At 37.8% G+C, this 16,885-nt stretch overlaps 1 protein-coding gene across 12 annotated transcripts in view; it reads right to left on the bottom strand.

The window, feature by feature from the left end:
- Positions 1 to 4,879: 4,879 nt before the first annotated feature.
- Positions 4,880 to 16,885, bottom strand: part of CD46 (CD46 molecule) — a 33,896-nt gene continuing 21,890 nt past the window's right edge. For 9 of the 12 annotated variants that reach the window (XM_017525534.2, XM_017525536.2, XM_017525531.2 and 6 more), the window contains 4 exons: positions 16,581 to 16,619; positions 14,783 to 14,818; positions 14,197 to 14,260; positions 5,166 to 5,970 (listed from right to left, as the gene is read on the bottom strand). In XM_017525534.2, the coding sequence (XP_017381023.1) occupies positions 5,898 to 5,970; positions 14,197 to 14,260; positions 14,783 to 14,818; positions 16,581 to 16,619 (212 nt within the window). In that variant the 3' untranslated portion in view covers positions 5,166 to 5,897. Of the gene's footprint in view, positions 5,971 to 9,162; positions 9,256 to 14,196; positions 14,261 to 14,782; positions 14,819 to 16,580; positions 16,620 to 16,885 lie in introns of all 12 variants that reach the window. The other 3 variants (XM_017525532.2, XM_037737391.1, XM_037737392.1) reach the window with 3 other exon arrangements.

Below are 16,885 nucleotides of genomic sequence, written 5' to 3'. Positions count from 1 at the left end.
TAAAGAATTTGAAGTCGGTTACAGCAAGGCAGACATTAAAAATGAAACCCATTAAGACAAGAATGAAATTCTATGAGCCAAGAAATAAAATGAGAGAAAAGATTAGGGAAGAGAAGAAATGATGAAGATCAAGAGGCTGAGGGATGCTCCCTATTGAATGGGAAAACTGTCCTTGGTTCCACACGGCTGTAGACACTGCCCTTCTGCCAGCAACTCCTGCTGCAAGGAACTTGTGCTCAACTGAACATACTGTCACATGGTTCCTTGAAGGGGTGCAGCACTGATTTCACTTGTAAAAGACTGAATGGTGCTTTTGACTGTTAGTTTATGTCAACACTTGAAAACAAGGCGAGCCAGTTTTGTAAAGCTATTCACAGATTAGCCAGATTTGACTTGATAGGGGATCAAGCTTGTAGGATCTTCAGGAAGGCAGGCTGTGGCCCCTTGATCAGGCTTTTTGCCCAGGAGGTGCATGGCTGACTATGAACTACCTGCAGTACAACTCTCAACCCAGTGGCTTGCAATAAATGATGGCAAATCAGCCACCTAGGAAGCCTTTTCTAAGCCCAACCTCCTGCCACAGTTTTCCCCCAGATGGCTGCCCTGCCCAGTGGGCTGAGAATGAGGGGGCGGAAGTAGCATTTGCTGGGAAGATTTGCCAGTGCATGTGTTGCACCCCCTCACTGCAGCTGCAGTGCTATTTCAGGCTGTTGATGGAAGAATCCATGTTCTAATCCCCAGGATGTGGTGGTGGGAAGACCCTAAGTGCTGGTGTTAAGACCTTAAGTTGTATTGTTTTATTCACTTCCCCCTGAGATAGGTTGCAATTGTATTAAATATCTACAGGTCTGACATCTTTGGGTCTGTTGTATGCCCTACTGATTAAACAGTTTTTGATCCACCCACCACGCTCAAAGCTCCAGCCTAGGTGTTGCAAATATAAACAAGACATGGATTTTTGCTCTCACGAGGCCCTGGTTCTAGTTCTCAAATGAGTAAGTGCTAAATCAACTTCAGCATCAAAGCACAAAAACAATGATTTGCAATGTCTTTTCCATAAAATAAGTTTATGGCACTCATTGAATGCTTAAATAGTGCTACATTGCTAGGTCAGAAGCAAAATGTTACTGGGGTGCCTCTCAAGCTTTTATTCATCTTTTATGGATATGGACAGCTTTTTACCTAAAATTGCCATTCTGAGGTGATTTTGCACAATAAATTGGTAATTATGTAGAATGTTTCTTCTGTAGACAACATCTTGAATGAGGTTTATGAAGCCATGCTATCGACCTAGGTAGAAAATGCTTTGTAGGGCATATGTCCTGCTTACCTAAATTTTATCAGATATTTTAGCTGTAAATTTATAAGTGGGTCTTGGTTAACAGATAATGAAAAAAAAATGATAAGTGGGGAGCCTTACTAAACTGATAGCACCCTCAAGCCTCACGCAAGTCGGACTGGCACGTCCCACCTATGGAAGTAAACACTGATGAATCCTTAATAAATGTGGATGGGACAAATCAAATCTTTGGCCAATTTAGGTTTAACAGAAATAAGTCTAGAACTGGATAATTCTTTGTGTAAGATACCAGTCCAGACATTCACTTTGAGAGCTGGTGTAGTTTCACAAGAGTGTCTGGCAGACGAGTGTGTCCATACTTCGATGGAGCTTGTTCAACACTGTTCAACTTTTCCTTGAACACGAAAGTTGTTTATTCTCATGTGATGGTGCCCTACTCTATCTTCCTATTCAGTTCAGCCAAAGAGCCTTTAAGTTAGTGATCCCTGGGTCCCATCCCTACAATCTCTGGTTTTGCTGGTCTGGGAGTGGGCCTGGACATCACTTTGGTTTTTAAAGCTGAGAGCCACTCTTCTGTGGTCTTGTTCCTAAAACGCTTTACTACTCAGTGTGGTCTGAGGGCCCCCAGCACTGGTCTGTTAGTTTCCTGTGAGTGCACTAAAAAATTACTACAAACTTGGTGTCTTATTACAAATTTATTATTACAATTAAAGATGTCAGAAGCCTGAAATCAGCTCACTGGACTGCAAGGGCCCCTCTCTCTCCGAAGTGCTGGGAAAGAACAGGTTTTCTTGCCTTCCCCAGCTGCTAGAGCTGCGTTCTTTGGTTTGCACGCCCTCCCTCTGTCTTCCAAGCCAGCAGGGCAGCCTTTTGCTTCAGTGGCCACAATGTTTTCTAACACAGTCAAATTTCCCTCTGCCTCCCTCTTGGACCCTTGTGATTACATTTAGAGCCCCACCTGGATAATCCAGGATAATCTCCCTACTTCAGTTTTCTTAATCTCATCTGCAAAGACCCTTTTGCCATATAAAGTAACACTCACAGGTTCCAGATATTAGGACTTGGATATCTTTGGAGGCCATTATACAGCCCACACAAATTGCAATTCTTAGGAACTCATTAGAAATGCAGAAACTCGGGCCCTAATCGATACATTTTGAATCAGAATTTTCTTTTTAAGGAGATCACTATGTAACTCACTAGCACACTAAAACTTGAGAAGCATGATGCTATGAGTTCCTAACCAAATAATTCTCTAATCATTGAGTCCCAACTTAAATACAAATTTACGGAGTGTTTTTCCTAGGAACCCTTTCAGGTGAAGGAGGTTAATCGGATGATAGGTAATTTTCCCAAACACCATTCTGAAGTGCTCTGTAAGCATTTGTTCCTAGAATTCTCTCTCAATGAAGCCCCAAGCCCCAAGCACCAGGATACTGGGGCTCCTGTTTACAGTAGTTTGGCACAGGGTTTGCCACTGCAGCATATAATAATAGTTTAGTGTTTTAAAAAAGCTACATGAGGGAGGTAAATCTATAAATGGAGGTGGAGTCTCCTAACATCAGTTTTACTACCTCTGTACAGGTTTCCTTGGGCTATGCACTATCAAGTCAGGAATCAGGACGGGTGGCTTTTTCAAATGTTATCTATACTTGTGGCAATTTGTTCACATTTTGCTGGTATGTAAGTGAGAAGGAAGGAAAAATTGTTTATTGACCACAGATCCACAATATGATACTTCTCCAATATTTAAGGAATAAGGGACAGAATTTAAAACCCTTTTAAAAATGTTAATCATGGCACAGTGGCTCATGCCTATAACCCCAGTAATTTGGGATGCTGAGGCAGGTGGATTGCTTAAGGCCAGGAGTTCGAGACTAGCTTGGGCAACATGAGAAAGCCTGTCTCTACAGAAAAATACAAAAAGTATTCAGGCATGGTGGCGCACACCTGTGCTCCCAGCTGCTGGAGAAGCTAGGTTGGGAGGATCCCTTGAACCCAGGAGGTTGAGGCTGCAGTGAGCTGTGATTGTGCCACTGACCTCCAGCCTGGGTGACAGGAGATCCTGTGTCAAACAAAAGTAATTGATGTCACAGAAGAAGCAGAAGAGGGTTAGTCTTATACCAGATCTCAGATGAAATTTAAAATGTCTTCTGGGAATCACAGCAACGACTGAAACTTCTGAATAGTGACTCTGCTTGTGCTGGTAAGGAAGGGATTGTCAGATGCCCTAACAGTCCACAGGAGGGCAGCAGTGCTCCAATTTACAAAGGATTAGTCATCATATTGGTGTAATCTTTTCTGAGTGAGCCTGGAAATTTTGATGAAAACAGTGTAGTCCAGGAAAAAAAAAAAAAAAAAAAACATATGTACGATCACTCAATTTTGAATCATTTCTGGAAGTTATTAGACTCCACGTTAAATCCTACTCGAGAACGAGTATGCAAAATTTAAAAATATGCAGAAAAGCTCCTTCTTGGTTAAAATGTTAGCTGAAAGACATTACTAAGGTTTAGAATACCAGAGTGGCCTATTTCCCACAAACGCTTAAATGCACTTGAACACCACAAATTCATATTCCTTCTAATTTCAAGCACCTTCAGCATTCTTACAGATTTATTGTTAGTTACCTTACAAAGTAACTCTCCCCATGTACTTTATGCCAATCTAAAAAATACATTAGTCTCAAGGTCACATAAGATTTTCCAAAATGCTCTATTCATAGTCAATATATTTTCACCCAGTAATTTTTTTTTTTTTTTTTTTTTTTTTTTTGAGAAGAGTTTCGCTCTGCTGCCCCGGCTGGAGTGCAGTAGCGCTATCTCAACTCACTGCAACCTCCGCCTCCTGAGTTCAAGCGATTCTCCTGCCTCAGCCTCCCAAGTAGCTGTGACTACAGGTGGGTGCCACCACGGCTGGCTAATTTTTTGTATTTTTGGTAGAGATGGGGTTTCATCCTGTAAGCCAGGATAGGGATCTCCTGACCCTGTGATCCACCTGCCTCAGCCTCCCAGAGTGCTGGCATTATAGGCGTGAGCCACCGCACCCAGTCCCCAAAACACACCTTTTAACAGTGTAATTTAAATTGGATGGCAGTCACTGCTTTTTGCCCACTGGCTTCTTTGAAAGAGACTGCTTGGCTAAGGGACTCAGTACAGGGCCAACATCTGCTACCTGAGCTATATTTACCTTTTTTTTTTTTTTTTTTTTTAAGACAGAGTCTTGCTCTGTTGCCAGGCTGGAGTGCAGTGGTGTGATCTCAGCTCACTGCAACCTCCAACTCCCTGGTTCTCCCTGATTTTCCTGCCTCAGCCTCCTGAGTAGCTGGGATTACAGGTGCCCACCACCACACTCAGCTAATTTTTGTATTTTCGGTAGAGAGGGGGTTTCACCATATTGGCCAGGATGGTCTCGATCTCTTGACCTTGTGATCCGCCTGCCTCGGCCTCCCAAAGTGCTGGGATTACAGGCATGAGCCACCACGCCCAGCCGCTGTTTACGTTTTCCATCCCTTGGTACAATCAATAGCAAATAGACAAAGTGAAGTTACCTTCTTGAGTTACATGGCTTACTTTGTACTCTTTTAGGAGATGAGGTAAGACAAATACATAGGTAAGAGACTTCTAGTAGCCAAGGCAGTGTAAGTGGACTAAGATTCTCACGTCACTTGAGGTTATCTGATGAATTTAATTCTCTTCAAAACTACCTACTTTTAGAAGGCATGTTTAAAGTAACACCTCTGTTTAAGGAGGGAAAGAAAAACATGTGTACTCAGAATTCAGAGTGGGTTACTCAACATAAGAGAGTTCTCTCTGGGAAAATCACAAGGCCACAGCATTCACTCCACACTGTGAAGTGGCACTCCTGTTATGGGTGTCAGAGTCCTCTTACTTTTTAAGAAAGTGTGCATCTGATTCTGAAATTCCTGATGTATTTGATCAGTTAGGAATGTTTTAAAAAGTGAAAACAAATGCCACACATAAACTCTCTAGCTTTGAAATCACCAAACACATTTAAAAATTGAGAATGTATGCTATTAACTTTTAGAGAATTTTCCAATAATATTTTTAGTTAAGGAAGTCATGCTTGCGCATATTCCCAATTTTCAGTGTTTTTGTTTTTAATGCACAAGAGCCAAAGTAGCATACATATATTTGTTAGGCTTTTTATAATGAACATTAGATAAAATAAACTCTACAATTGGTGAATGAATTTTAAGAGTTGGCATTAATCTTTGAACAAAAAAGACTTCAAAGCCACTTTCTTTACAAAGAAAATATAATTTCATTTTGAACTGTGTTTCTCTAATTTTGCCAATTTTATAAAATAAAGCACCTCCCCACTTTAATACAACCAGGCATGCTATGCTGACTGGTCCAATAAATCTGAGCGTTATTTAAAGGAAAACAGGCAATATGTTTATACCCAAATTGATAACAAATTTCAAAGAACCATCAAAGCTATATTCAAGCCACAATGGAATGTTAGGTAAGCTGCAGTTGCACTCATGAGAGTGAAACTAGAGAGTAACTACTGTGCATGAGCAGATTTTAATACAATCAAAAGATGAACTGGCAAACCAAGTAGTGGAATCCATTCAGCTTCTTTGCTCTGCCAAAGTGGCTGATTTACTCTGGTAAGTGGCATATTCAGCTGTATCATCTGTTTTCCTGCAAAGCAAGGTATAAAGATTGTGTCAAAGATAAATATAATTAAGTACAGAAATTAAATTCCAGAAGACTATTGAGAAAATGAACAATTAACAAATATAGTACTGAGTTGCCAACTTGAGAAATAAATTATTCTTTTAAAATAATTTCAAACGTTTAACTGGTCTCACTGCTAAGAAAAAATAAATATTAAAAAAAAAAAAAAAAAAAAAAAAAAAAAACAAAAAAAAAAAAAAAAAAAAACAAAAAAAAAAAAACAAAAAAAAAAACCTTCCTTTATCTCTGACTTATATTTTGGATCCCCTCCAAAACAAGAAATAGAGCAGCAGCATCCAAAGCACTTAGTAACTGTGTCCTCATTTTGATTTAGGGTCAGTGGGAAAGACCAGGGACAAACACATGTTTTCCTGATCCTCCATTTTAAAGCTGTAGCCCTGGTACAGAACCTTTGAAAAGATAGTGGTTCTACCTGTTCAAGTATGTGATGTCTCATCTACCCCTCACTGTCAAGAAAATCATGTATTCCATTAAGAGAATCTCCGAAATAACTAAACTTTACATCACACTCTTACTATACCAATAGACATCTTTGTAAAATCTATTATTCTAGTCTAGTGCTGGCCAAAGACAGATGATGCCAGTCCTATGTGTAATTTAAAATTTTCTAGAAGCCACTTCTAAAAACATAAATAGGCAAAAATAATTTTATTTTCTTTAACCCAGTATAACCTAAATATTGACATGTATTTTACGTATTTTGTGCTTAGTGTTTGACACTTGCAGCATACCTGACAACCAGTCACTCTGGAAGTCCTTAGCAGCCACACATAGCTATTGAGTATTGAATTGGACACCACAGCTCTGGGCTCTCCCTGCCTTAGTAAATTGACTTTAGTAGACAAATGAAAACTAAATTTGGACCAGTCCCTATTTACCAGTATGTGTGCCACAACAAACACTCCAGGGATGCCTTCCCAGTGTCACAGCTAAGCATGTTAATTTTGCATACTTTAATAACCCATTTATGCCTAGTGTTCCATTATTGGAACACCAAGCATGTGGGAGTTATTTATATCTTATTACTCAAGGGCATTGCCAGGGTCTGATTGCAAAAATTCAAAAAATTGCAACCTCGGGCATCAATGGGTTTGTTTCTCTTTGTCGGGGAGGCCATCGTTATGGTTCTCCATTGTGTTACTACTATACTTATAATATTGCAGTTCCCTAAGGACTATTGTGATGACTGACTTAATGGTTTGGCAAACTTTCACTAAATTCTCCAAGACCACTATATTTTTCTCTCTTTTTTTTTTTTTTTGTTTTTTGTTTTTTGAGACAGTCTTGTTCCGTCACCTAGGCTGGAGTGCAGTGGTGTCATCTTGGCTCACTGCAACCTCCTCCTCCTGGATTCAAGCAATTCTTGTGCCTCAGCCTCCTGAGTCGCTGGGATTACAGGCATGCACCACCACGCCAGGGTTTCACCATGTTGGCCAAGCTGGTCTTGAACCTTAAGAGATCCAACTGCCTCGGCCTCCCGAAGTGCTGGGATTACAGGTGTGAGCCAACGTGCCTGGCCACCACTATATTTTTCTAAGTAAATACTTTTTTCCCATAGTAGTAGAATCTCTTTTCTTTAAATAAAGTTTTAAATAGAAATCCAATCTATGCCAAAGATAAAAACCATTAACATAAATTTAAAAATATATATTTATTGGCTATAACAATGAAGCTATTTTGAAAATAGCAAAAATTTGAAATTGGATTACTAATTGCAATTATCTTTATTAACAACAGCATTCATTAAATTATCTTCAAATGTTTACAGACACACTGAAGCTCAGAGAGAGTCTAGAAACTATTTTCCTAGTTGGCTTTAGCCTCGAAAGTATCCTAAGAGATTAAGAAGAGACAGTAGTCTTCTCTTATTCACAGTTTGACTTGCACAGTTTCAGCAACCCACAAATACAGTCAAAAATACTAAATGGAAAATTACAGAAAGAGTAAGTTTTAGATTGTGTACCATTCTGAGTATCGTGATACCTCACGCCGTCCCACTCCGCCCCTCCTGGGATGTAAATCATCCCTTTGTCCAGCATCCCCATGCTGTGGACACTATGTGCCTGTTACTCAATAGCTGTCTTGGTTATACATAGTACCTGTGGTTAGGTAATCCTTATTTTACTTAATGGCCCCAGAGCACAAGAGCCGTGATGCTGGCATACTAATTGTTTTATATTATTATTACTTATTGCTGTTAATCTCTTACTGTGCCTCATTTATAAATTAAAATTTATCATAGGTATATATGTATAAGAGAAAACAGTATATGTATATGTTTAGTACTATCCAAGGTCTTGGAATGTCTCCCCCGTGGATAAGGAAGGACTCGGTAGGCTCTGACTGCCAATTCTGGTGGGTATGTTTTGTCTTTCTCTTTCCCTCTGTGATCAAAGACACCACTTTGCTTTTCCTAAGAAATTGTCTTTCCAACTGGCCTTCGTAGATCCTGCTCCCAAACTTTTGATTATAACCTAAGGTAGGGCCTCACATTATAAGAGGTGGGATACGTATCTCCCTCTCTTCCCAGCTCTGCAGATACATATTCTAGCATAGAGGAATAGTTCTAATTAAATCCAAAGACAGAAGGTGGAAAGGGTCAAGGGTTTAGGGCAATGCAATCCATTACTCTTCAAAATTTGAGGACTTTTTTGTTTTCCTTTAATATGCTAAAAATATCCCAGCCCAGGGAAACTGATAAAATGCCTTTATAGCGTTATTTATACACTGTAACCGAATAAATTTACAAAATTAAATAAAATTTATTTTGGTTTCTATAAAAGGGCATTTCTCCCCCTTGTACTTAAAATGAGCTGATTCTGTGGTTACTTCCCCCTGGGCTCACAAATTCTTACTTTTGGACTCACAGCTGTTTTACAAGGTAGAAGTGAGGTAGTCTGATGGGGAAACAACTCTATTTAAAGCCTACGTCAAAGCAAAAGTCTGTCAGTACACATTATGTTTTCAAAAGGAATGGTATGGGAAAACAATAATTTAGCAAAGGAACAGGAAAGTAAATTTCCTCTTTGATATTTACTCCCAATATCTCTTTGCTCAGATTATTGGTATCTATATATCCACTGAATATTTTTCAAAAGAAAGGACATCTGAAAAGAAACAACAGAAAGCAGATACCTTTTAATGATAAAAGCAAACCTTTCTCTCATCTCTTCTTCTCAGAGAGAAGTAAAATTTACTTCTCTGTGGGTTTCATCAGTTAGGTATGTGCTGAACAGAGGAAGGGAAAAGGACTGAATAAAATAGTGACTTCAAACCAAAAAGAAACAAGAGTAGCATAACAAGTGGGATTAACATCCACAATGGAAGAGAATGGCAGGAAAGCTGAGAATTAGGTTCATGACTTAAGACTTTCTCATTCTCACTGAAGGACTAGAAGCATGAATTTTGTGTTAGGAGCTACTTGAACTTTGAAGTCATACAGATCATCCAGCAGATAAACAGACTGGAAATTCCTGTTTAATATATTTATCTTTGAAACCATTTTGTAAGAAGTGAGTCATGTCAAAATATTTTCATAGTTGAGGAGAAATGATACTGGTCTCTAGCATCCATGAATTTTTGTTGTTGTTGTTGTTGAGACAGAGTCTCACTCTGTCACCCACACTGGAGTGCAGTGGCGCAATCTCTCACTGCAACCTCTGCCTCCCAGGTTCAAGCGATTCTCCTGCCTCAGCCTCCTGAGTAGCTGGGATTACAGGCACACATCACCACACCAGGTTAATTTTTGTATTTTTAGTAGAGACGGGGTTTCACCATGTTGGTCAGGTTGGTCTTGAACTTCTGATCTTGTGATCTGCCCACCTCAGCCTCCCAAAGTGCTAGGATTACAAGTGTGAGCCACCACGCCTGACCAGATTTTTTTTTTAAAAGACAGCATCTCACTATGTGCCCAGGCTGGTTTCAAACTCCTGAGCTCAACCCATCTGCCCGCCTTGGCCTCACAAAGTGCTGGGATTACAGGTATGAGCCACCAAATCCTGCCTAACACCCTCAATTTTGAGGGAATACATTGAGTATGTATTAAATCCATGTACTATTATCTTAGAATCAACTTTATGACATCATGTATTTTCAGATGTCTCTGGAGTTTTGCATTGAGAAGCTTCTTCCTGTGGCACATCTGTTTTCGATCTGAGGGGACATCCTTGGCATTGCTGAAACATTTTTGAAAGGTCAAATGCTAAAGAATTTGAGAGCCAACTAGAAAAACATCTAAGTTAATTTGATTCTCTTTTGCCCCATGTCACTATATGCCCCAATTACCTGAACTGACCACTTTTTATTTTTTTGGGGACTGAGTTTTGCTCTTGTTGCCCAGGCTGGAGTGCAGTGGCACGATCTCAGCTTACTGCAGCCTCTGCCTCCCAGGTTCAAGCGATTCTCTGCCTCAGCCTCTCAAGTAGCTGGGATTATAGGTGTGTGCCACCACGCTCAGCTAATTTTTGTATTTTTAGTAGGTATGGGGTTTCACCATGTTGGCCAAGCTGGTCTCAAACTACTGACCTCAGGTGATCTGCCTGCCTCGGCCTCCAAAAGTGCTGCAATTACAGATGTAAGCCACGAAGCCCAGCCTGACCACTATTTTTAACAAAGTAATTGGGTCAGTCAACATTAATGTAACATTAAAAGTCAGTTTAGGTTATACAAAATAATAAATACCCCAAGGGAAAAAAGGAAAAACAATTTGTTACAGGTAATAAATACATAAATTATGCAAATAACTTTACTAACTTAGCCAAACTGTCACATGGTCAGGGACAACTTAACTAGAGTTAAAAAATCATTACAAGTAATGAAAATATTTATGTGAACAAAAATCATATGTTGTTCAGAAGTACAGTCATACCATGCAATACAGAACTCAAGCAATAGCAAAGACAGGGCTGTGGCTTCCAAGACTAAAAAGTATGGTAGAAGAATTAGTAAAGAAAGGAAATGGGAGGAGAAAAGGAGGGAGCATGTGGATGGGAGCTGTTTTGGACCAATTGGTATCCTATACTGTTTTTAGCTGAGAGCTACGAAAGCAGAATCCTTTAGCCTTTTGGCCATCTTTCATCAAGTAATGTAAATGATGTTGGATGATCTTAAAATGACCACTTACACTATTTTTGTACTTTGAGATGAAGGCTGCAGAAGGGTAATTATGTTCCCAAATCATCATAAATACCAGTTTACATCAAATATATTTTGTGCCAGGCTTTAACAGCAATTTGCGATTATTTGTGCCTGCTAGCCTGCTTCCAGTTACCCCTGGAAGTAGAGAAGTAACTCTAGACATTTTATAATCTTTATAAGAAGTTTCTAAGGCCAAAACAGCCAATCTGGGGGGACGAGATTATGGACATTAAACAGTGCAAAGAAAATAATAGAAATCTTTATGTTTTTAAGGAGTTAAAAAAAAAAAGTAAGACAAGCCAAGTACTATTTATTACCCCAGAGCCTTTTTTTAAGGATACACACGGATGGGGAATTTTAAAAACTCCAATTATCTTTAACATTAGAAAAATTTGCCAGTAAGCTTGATAGCATTTCTTCAGATCTCAACAACATGGGCACATCAGTAGTGGTCGACACCCTGGTCAATGCAGCCCAAGCCCAGCATCAGTGCTGGAAGCTCACTAGACAGGCAGGGTCTCAGGCTCTACCCCAAACCGTATGAATCAGATCCTGTACTTTAAGAGATTTCCAGGTAATTAATGTGCACATTAAAGTCAGAGAAGCATTTGCTCTAGACTCTGAAGAAGAAAGATAAACCACTCTCACATTCAATTCAGCTATCAAAATAAACAGGAACTACAAAATAACAGATCCATAAGGAGAGCCTAGCTTTGGATTCAGCCATACATATTACACTGAATTTCCAATCGAGTATGTTCCTGTCATAAAAAGGGCAACATCTATTCTAAAAGAGTCCCATGCAGTTTATATTTTAAAATTCAAAGGCAATCATGAGTTTCCTCTCTCACACTATTTTTTGGATGATTTTTCCTCAAGTTGTGCTACTATTTACAGAATTACTTATGTTGCATTGGCTAAAGATATTACACCTTCCCAAAATATTTTAAAATTTTAATAATAGCAATTGTCTGTTGGACCCTATGTAACATATGGGTTTTAAAAAAATCACCAAATTAATTTTGCAATCTCACTTCACTATTGCTATTGAACCATTAATTTGGGAGTACAATAGTCAGATAACTGTTCAGTTTTAAAAGATCCATTAAGGCCAGGTGTGGTGGCTCATCCCTGTAATCCCAGCACTTTGGGAGGCTGAGGCAGGCAGATTACCTGAGGTTGGGAGTTTAAGACCAGCCTGACCAACATGGTGAAAACTGGTCTTTGGTACAGGTACAACAAATTTGCTGGGGTGGTGTTGTGCACTTGTAATTAGCCGGGGTGGTATTGCATGCTTGTAATCTCAGCTACTTGGAAGCCTGAGGCAGGAGAATCCTTTGAACTCGCCAAGGTTGTGCCATTGTACTCCAGCCTGGGCGATAGGGTGATGATACTCCATCTCAAAAAAAAAAAAAAAAAAAAAAAAAAAAAAAAAAAAAAAAAAAAAAAAAAAAAAAAAAAAAAAAAAAAAAAAAAAAAAAAAAAAANAAAAAAAAAAAAAAAAAAAAAAAAAAAAAAAAAAAAAAAAAAAAAAAAAAAAAAAAAAAAAAAAAAAAAAAAAAAAAAAAAAAAAAAGAGACCCATTAACTGCTAGCTAGAGAGAGTTTGATTAATACTTGTTAAGTAACCTTTAAAAATTCTAATGCAGTGATATTTTAAACAAAGAAGGAAAATGAGCAGAATGTGACTTTGCTTTCCTTAGAGGTTGTTTATACACAAATCTTATGGACTTGTGCAAATATTCCATTATTAGTATTTTGTACTCACATTGCTGTAGACATGTAACTTTTAAAACATACAACTGATAGATAAATCAACTATGCATATCACATTCCATAAATATAAGATTTAAGATTCAAGTGAAGGGATTATGGGTATTTAAAAGATAACCAAGTAATATGAAAAAAGTTTGAGTTTCTTTTGAGTAAAGAATGTACTTTTATGACTTGGCCCAAACTTGATAATCAGTATAAAAGGGATATATATATCATAAAATCATGAGTACCAAAAATCTTAATTAGGTTAGATTTCAAAGCTATTTCTAAAACTATAGAGGGCAACATTTTAAAAAAATCAATAAACATGAATGTATATTATCGTTCAGAAATTTTGAAGCACCTAATCTTAGTTTATGTTCCAGGATTCATTCTAAGTATTCTGTTAAATTGTAAGCTAACTAAAATTTGAGTTTGATGTTTAAAAACCCTATTTTTGTTAGAAGATACGTACTTTTACAATTTTCTACTATTCTAAGCCCACTCGATTTTTACATTTTTATAGATTAAAAGACACACAAAAGTTAATTAAGGTATCTTATAAATCTAACCCCTTTCAGCAAGTTTAACCCCATCAGTTTTACTGCAATCTGGTAAATTCATAGGGCATAAGAGGGAAATCAGATAGCGTTGTTTTTAATCCCCCAGTTTAACATGTATAAATAACAACTCAAATGAAACGACATCAAATTGGGTATTTAAATGAGATGCCTACATAGCTTCTTATAACTAGCTAAGTTATACAGACAAGTGGAAACTTTCATTATAAAAATTCTAGTGCATACAACTGTCATAGTCTCCACAGTGAAATATTTTAGATTTAATTTTGGCCACCAGTGCAATTTAAGAAACAGAGAATAGTTAGGGTAGAGAAGGCCTCATAGTGGTCACGATTTGTTAAATAATTTAAACCTCAAATTCCAGAGAAGTTTTCTTAAAGTCATAATAGCCGTAGTAACTTGCACAGACTTTTTATGCTGTAGCGATGTTAAAAGCTGAAAATATTTTTAGTAAAGAAATGCAATTGGTAGGACACACTAACGCAGGCACATTGTCTGAAAAAAAGATAGCATGCAATACTTAAGATTACAAACTTAGGCCAGGCGCAGTGGCTCACGCCTGTAATCCTAGCACTTTGGGAGGCCGAGGTGGGTGGATCACCTTAGGTCAGGAGTTCAAGATTACAAACTTAAACTGTACAAAAGCATGTCAAGGATAAGAAAGACTAAGAAGTTAGAAAAAACATGCTTTAATTTACCCTTTCTTCTTCTTTCTTTGAAGATATCTGTGCAGGCCAACAGAAATTATTGCAATTGCAACAACTACAAGAAACCAGGAAACAAATGACATGTAATTCTGAAAACTCATCACCAAGATTAAAAATCTAGCAGAAGAAATAAATGTTGGTTACATTTCAGTGGTCAAATATTATTTTATTTAAGCACCTACACATTTATATTACATCCAGACTCTTTGCTATCTAAATCCAACTCCCCGTAATCACTTACACAGTGCATAGTAAGTCAGAGAAAAGTCCTTGCTTTAATCTAGAAAAATATCGAAAGCACATTTGGGAAGCCAACTCCTATTACTGATCATCTTGAGAAAATATGTATTACTTAGGCTTTGTTACTAGGTGGATACATAGAATATAACAGAATATAAAATCACTAACACAAAGCAGGTAGTAAGTATATCAAATAAAAGGTCAGGTTTTCCTAAATTGGCTTAATTAACCAACCAATTTACAAGCTATAAAAACTATAGAAACTGAAAAACTATTTTTAAAATGCATGTCTTCACAATGTTTTGACTTAAGTGACGTCAAAATTTGTGATACTTACGTATAGCAATAACAATCAGAGCAATGGCCCATTCATCTGAGAAAGCAAGCAGTTCAAAGATGTTGAACACACAGATCTCCAGATAGGATTTATTTCAATCAGATCATCTAAACACTTGATATGGTTTGCCTATGTCCCCACCCAAATCTCATCTTGAATTGTAGTTCCCATAATTCCCACATGTCATGGGAGGGAGCCCATGAGAGGTAACTGAATCATGGAGGCAGTTTCCCCCATGCTGTTCTCGTGATAGTAAATTCTCATGAGATCTGATGGTTTTACAAGGGGCTTCCTCCTTTACTTGGCTCTCATACTTCTCCTTCCTGCCACCAAGTGAAGAAGAATGTGTTTGCTTCCCCTTCCTCCACGACTGTAAGATTCCTGAGGCCTCCTCAGCCCTGCAGAACTATGAGTCAGTTAAATCTCTTTCCTTTATAAATTATTCAGTCTCACAAAGTTCCTTATAACAGCATAAGAATGGACTAATACAACACTACAGAGAAAAAAAAAGTTTATATAGTTTTAGCATGACTGCTAGTGCATCCAGGTCATTTTGATCACATAATCCTTCTATTCAGTTTCCAGGTTAAGGGTTCCACATGTGAAACTCTTAATGGGAACCTCACTTTTCATTGTTTTTCTCTATAGCTACTACATCAGCTTATTTAGCAGTAAAGTTATTAACAATTAGAATTCACTACATTAGAGGAAAATAATTTTGAAAATTATTATCCCATGAGAGTTGGTTTAGTTCAATAGTTATTCTGTCATTTCTCATGATTTTGGTAGATATTTAACTTGTATTTTTTCCTCCAAAAGTGGATCTGTAGAGTGAGTCATAAATAAATTTCTATTATTCTATCACCCAGATGGTATTTACAGAGTCTTCACCAAAAATACTTTATCAATTCCCTTCCTATCCTCTCTACTTCCCTACTCTGCCCTGCCCCAAAATTAAGACATGGTCCTAAATACCAATAGGATTCCCTTTATAAATGAAACACCACGGCACACATGGATAAAAAAATATACAGAGAAACTTGAGCATACATTTTTGACTACCTAGAGAACATGAAATAATCCTACAAAATCTTAATTTTTAGAAGTGTTTCTGTCCGTAATACCTTTGCTTCTAAACTGACATTACTTTTGCTATAAATCAAATTGCTATAAGTTAAAGCATAAAGTGCCATGTTTAACTTTGCTTTTCTCATCTCATAAACAGTTATCAAGTGTTTAATGGATGCAGATGGAAACAGATTTACTGGCACAATGAGACTTGGACCACAGATTTTGGAGGTAAGGCAAACACTTTTTAACAAGCCTAAGGTGCATTATGTAAAATGATTAACCATTACTAAACTAGTCTAAGAAATGAAAAGTAATAGATTGTTGTCATTTTTTACTTATTAAGAAATCTTTATATTTCATTGGCCTTTATCACAACTATGTCATCATTTTCTTTAATATGTATTATGTGAACTGCGTGAGCCTCCATCAAGTGTGTTAAACCAGTTTGTTACATAGAATATGAACCCAACTTAGATTACTTTAAGGTTCATGTATATAAGGTATGAATAGAAAGAAAATTTATCTATGGATTGCCATCATAAAATAACAATATAATGTGGAAAGAAAATTGTGTTTTATATATTTTAACCTACCTACAAACACAGCATTTAAGAAAGCTATCTTACCCTACTAGGGATCCTATGTTGGGGCACCTCATAGTAACTGTAATTACCTACATGTTTCTACACATACTACCACTTATATTAGTCATGGTAGCTATACCAACCCAAACTGTCAAGCATTCCTTCATCAGGATTGGGATATCCTAGAAAAAAGAAGAAATATAGATTAAATTTTAAAAAAAGGGCCGGGCGTGGTGGCTTAAGCCTGTAATCCCAGCACTTTGGGAGGCCGAGGCGGGTGGATCACAAGGTCAAGAGATCGAGACCATCCTGGTCAACATGGAAACCCTGTTTCTACTAAAAATACAAAAAATTAGCTGGGCATGGTGGCGCGTGCCTGTAATCCCAGCTACTCAGGAGGCTGAGGCAGGAGAATTGCCTGAACCCAGAAGGCGGAGGTTGCGGTGAG

The sequence above is a fragment of the Cebus imitator genome, unplaced genomic scaffold (genome assembly GCF_001604975.1).
Source record: "Cebus imitator isolate Cc_AM_T3 unplaced genomic scaffold, Cebus_imitator-1.0 Scaffold38, whole genome shotgun sequence".
NCBI classification, from domain to species: Eukaryota; Metazoa; Chordata; class Mammalia; order Primates; family Cebidae; genus Cebus; species Cebus imitator.
Note: the sequence above shows the minus strand (reverse complement) of the source record. Positions and strands in the feature narration are given on the sequence as shown.